Source organism: Berghia stephanieae, chromosome 12 (genome assembly GCF_034508935.2).
Source record: "Berghia stephanieae isolate SIO BIC M18660-M18661 chromosome 12, UCSD_Bste_1.3, whole genome shotgun sequence".
In the NCBI taxonomy this organism is placed as follows: domain Eukaryota; kingdom Metazoa; phylum Mollusca; class Gastropoda; order Nudibranchia; family Aeolidiidae; genus Berghia; species Berghia stephanieae.
The window spans coordinates 31,919,516-31,924,515 of record NC_088371.1 but is presented as its reverse complement, the minus strand read 5'-3'; the positions used below and the strand labels follow the sequence as shown (position 1 = coordinate 31,924,515).

General features: G+C 36.0%; 1 protein-coding gene across 12 annotated transcripts in view; it reads left to right on the top strand.

Moving 5' to 3' along the window:
- The window catches only part of LOC144958222 (uncharacterized), a 23,263-nt gene that overhangs the window by 16,497 nt on the left and 1,766 nt on the right, over positions 1-5,000 (top strand). For all 12 annotated transcript variants that reach the window (XM_078890048.1, XM_078890057.1, XM_078890050.1 and 9 more), the window contains 3 exons: positions 27-263; positions 987-1,161; positions 3,343-3,693. In XM_078890048.1, coding sequence (XP_078746174.1) covers positions 27-263; positions 987-1,161; positions 3,343-3,693 — 763 coding nt within the window. The remainder of the gene's footprint in view (positions 1-26; positions 264-986; positions 1,162-3,342; positions 3,694-5,000) is intronic.

Sequence of the window (5,000 nt, the reverse complement as noted above, 5' to 3'; positions counted from 1 at the left end):
ACGGTGTCAAACTATTTCGATTTCAGCTTGTTACATCTTCAAGTCAACCATGGATGTCATTAATGCAGACTTTGACAAAGAGCTGTATATAGATGACACATTTTGCATTCGACTCATGACTCCAACAGATATTGAGGAGGTATTTTATAACTTGATTGACAAAGAGCCCTGGGACATGCCACTATCCAAGATCAAGACACTTCATGAAATTTTCCCGGAAAGCATTTACGGCATGGTAAATAAGAAAACTAAAGAGATCATTGGTAAGTATGATATTATTTGTTATATTTGACATAATATTAATTATAAATTTTATAAATTATATATGTGTCTGGTGTGTGAATCCGTGTGTTTTGGCTGAGAATGAAAGAGATGAAGAAAACTGAACTTAAAGTCGAAATAACCAGACTTAGCAAATTGATATTCTTTAAGTTCCAGATACAAATGACATTCTCCCCAAATGAAGCATTTATTTATAATAATTTTATATGTTGCGCTTGAACTCCAATTTTGAGGATCAGATCCACTCCGGCATAATACCATTTTGAGACGATTGGTCACATGGTATTGGGTCTCTTTCAGTTAACAAAATTACTTTGCAATAGACGATACATTTTGTTAAATAGTGTGTACGGTAAATGTTTTAATTTACACTTTTTAGTTAAGTGATTAAGCATATGTAATGTAAGCAGTTTAATCTCCTGGTTAAGAATCCAAATAGAGGCAAGCTTATTTCTTTCATTTAAAAGACATACAGAGATTTCAAAATCTCGAAGACATCCTATTTTTGATGGGACTAATGGCTTTCCATACATCAGTTTCGCTCCATTGTGACGTAGTTTTTGTTAACATGGGCAAGCAAAAGATTAAACCACTAACTAGTTTCTTGGAAATTGATTGTTCCAATTGATGGTTCCTCTGTGATCTCTTGTTGTTATGGCTATGCCTGTTTTATCATATTCCTATATTTTGTTTTCATTTCCTAGGAACACTAACTATCATTCCAACCCACCCAGGACAATACGTCCTTGGTTACTTCGTAATAAGAAAAGACTATCGAAAACAAGGGCACGGGTTGTCGATGATGAACGCGGTAGTTGAGAAATTTTCGAAGGATCGTCTTACTCTGGTGGCCGTGCCTGGAACCGAATATATATACAGGTATCAAAGATAAATAGATACACGCCTTTAACTCACTCAACCCTCACACGGACTTTATCCGAAGTTGACCCGGGTTACTTTTACCCCATGCCTATTTATTACATTTTTCTCAGACAAATTATCGGCGTCGTATCAAAGCTAATGTTTTTATTTTTTCATGTTAATGGTAGTTGAATAAAACCATCTATGTACATGCTCATTTTTAATACATTTGTTCCAATTTTGAAAAGTAGCAAAAATCGCTAGGATTGAGTGAGTTAAAATTTAGGTATGATTGACATGGAATCATGATTTACAAAATTATGTTAGATATAATGACGTGATATATCTGAGGATGTCGAAGATGTCAGCTATGTACATTATAAAAATTACTTAGTAAATACATTTAGTAAAAAAAAAGAAGAGATATAGGCAGGATCATTAATGGTATTGTATTACTTTTGGGGTCCCGATAATCCGAGATTACCGCCAACTAATTTGTTTCGGCCGGTGCAATGGCTTCTTCGGGCCGTGAAAATGATAAATGAAAAAAACATTCGCCGCCCCGAAGAAGCCATTGCACCGGCCGAAACAAATTTGTTGGCAGTAACAGCACTCTATATGATCCATGAATATTAATTTCTCGCGAATATATATATATAATATATATATATATATATATATATATATATATATATATATATTTATATACAGAGAGAGAGAGAGGGAGAGAGGGAGAGAGAGGAGAGAGAGAGAGAGAGAGAGAGAGAGAGAGAGAGAGAGGTGGGGGTGAGGGGGAGGTGGTGTTAAGGGAACTGCCTGGAACCAATTGAACCGCAAGGTCAAGTCTAGCATTTTCAATTAAAAATTAAAAATTGAGCTGTTTTATAGCGCGATATACACTAAATGTGCCCAAAGCGCTTTACAAAGGGTCCCTGACCAACAGCAATACGTAACATGTAGAACGAAATATGACGCCTGTCAGGCGATAATTACATTTTTTCCTTTACATTTTTGCTGTTAACAGCAAGGTACTCATTTTACACTTGAGTACGGTGAGAGAATATGAGTAAAGAGCCTTTTTCAAGGACTCAACTATGCGTCGAGCGAGGCTCGAACTCAGGACCTTCCGATCCGAAAGCGAGTGTCATACCACAAGACCACATAGCCACACAATTTAAGTCAAATGACAAGTTGTTTTTTCTCTTCTTCTTCATTCCATACTGGATGAGTTTATTTTAAAAAAAGAATAAAAAACAAAGGAAGAAGAAAAATGTTAATGTAGGTGTAATTTTAATGTTATTCAGTCGTGAACTGAGACAATTGGCTTGATGGGAGGTAGGAACTTAAATTATGTGTTATAGGGCAGCGTGGCTCAGCGGTACGGTCCTTGCTTCGTACCCGAAAGGTACCGAGTTCGATCATCCGCCGCTGCGCTGTGGCAAGCACAATTTGCGGGCTGCACTGCGGCTGACGCCTGGGTTATTATCCCTTGGAATAGACCCTAGAGACAAATTTCCCCTTTGGGATGAATCTAGGGAATCTTATTTAATTTATTTATTTTTATTTTATTTATTTATGTATTCTATTTTTATTTGTTTGTTTGTTTTTAAAGATTTCACGGCGCTTGCAACACATTAAGGTCATATCAGCGCCAGTAAAAAGGAAGAAAATGAGATAGTAAAAAGTTCTAGAATTACAATTAAAGCACCTAAGAAAAGATAAGACAAAGGGTAAACGGTTCAAATAGGAAACAGATGTAGATTCCACTATCAAAGTATTTAGTTTGAGATCACCAAAAAGTCTCACTCATCCAGACACAAGCATAGGTCTATACTAAGAGGAACACACTCTACTGTATCCAAATCATATGTAAAACAAAAGCAATACAATGCATAACAGAGAGATGATTTACATGAAAAAAAAATCTCCCAAAACCCTAGCTATAAATTTGACTGTTTTCCTCCCAGCTAGGGTAGCCGGCCAGGGCCATGACAAAACCAAGTAATCTCATCCCAAGACAAGGACAGAAAGTATGTTGAAAAACAGCTATTAGGGGATAGAAGACACAGTAAGTGCCCCCCTGACCACTATGAGAGGCCAGGAACCAGGATATTTTTATTTGTTCAAAAAATATATTGATCACATGATAAAGCGAAATTAACTCTCAACTAATCATTTGTAATTACATTTTTTCATCAGAAAATTCGGCTTTCTAGAGGTAGGACCTATACATCATGTTTACTACTTTAAAGTGAACAGGGAGATGGTTGAGAAAGCCTGTTGTGACAGACCAATGAATGATGACGTATGCATTACACTTTATACCAGTGCCATGTTTCCAGCTCTAAATGAATACGACACAAATGCCAGAGGTTACGATTGCGGCAAGTACGTGACTGCGATGACAAAGATTTCTAATCAATTTCTGGTAGCCAAATCTCAAACTTCTAACCAGATAGTTGGATATGCAAGCGGAGTTGATGTTGCTGATTTTCTGTGGATTGATGGCATGTATGCTGATTCTGACGACATTGCACTGCAAATCTTCGGGTAGGAATATCATTATTAGTAGTTGTACCAACTTGACGAAATATATGATTATGTGAAATTGAAAGTAAGCTTCAATTTGATAAAAGAAAAATCATAATATAATGTAGACGTTCCAGGTTTCCCCTTTATCAACAAAAACAGGATGAATGAAACACTACAGGCGAATGAGATAATGTGATAGTGTTGTTAAGGTAAATAAAAAGGTTGTTTTATTAAATCTGTTCTCGTTTTTTTAAATTGAAGCTTACAATCAATTTCCCATTGTTATTTATTTCTTCGAGCTTCGAGCAGCAACATTTACATAATTTCATGAAAAAATCTATTTTTAACCAGTTAACTGCCGTACATTGGAAATCACTATTTAAGAATTTGGCCAGAAAACTTGTCCTTCAAAAATTGATCGATTTAAATGACCCTCACCTTGGTCAAAACTTTCAAACACGGGTCGTCGCAAAGTCTCATGTTTGAGCGTTTTATCCATGATGAGGGTCAATTAAATCGATCGATATTTGAAGGACGAATTTTCTGGCCAATATTTTTGAATACGTATTTTTCTAGAGTGCGGTAGTTAATTGGTTAATAATTGCCAAAAGATATTAAATATTTTTAGCTTACGTGTACTTGTGTATTACCCGAAATACTTATCATAACATGAAGAGTATTAGAAACAACTATGTGTGATGATGTTGGCTGAAAATGGGAGATATCATATGTTTGAGTTTGAGTTTTGTCGTGGAAAATAAATGATATCCCTGTGCTTATTTTGATTAATTTCATTTGGTTAAACTAAAATAGAGTGAATGAAGAGTTGAAGTCTTATCAGTCACGGAAGAATGAATCGAGTGCGGAAAATGGCTGCATTTTGTAGAGTCTAGAGGTTATCATCCCACTAGCTATGTATGAGCAAGTGTTAACATTAATTCATGATTCGCACAGTGGTGCCTCAAAGTGAAAAGTTTGGCGCGCTCTTGGTTCTGGTGGCCAAAAATGGATGCAGACATTGAACAATGTGTAAAGTTCGGCATCCCCATGTCAAAAACATGCTAAACATTCGCTCAAAGCACCATTGTGCAACTGGGGTTGTCCCATAGACCCTTGGACGCGGCTGAATATAGATTTTGCTGGTCCTTTTTTGGGCAAGATGTGATTAATTTTGATAGACGCCCATTCCAAGTGGATGGAAGTCAAAGTTATGAAAGACATAACATAACATATGGTATATAGCGAAATAGGATAACATCCCTTGAATGCCCTTAATATTATATTAAATTGATTGAAATATTACAATAATGATTCACGTTGTAAAG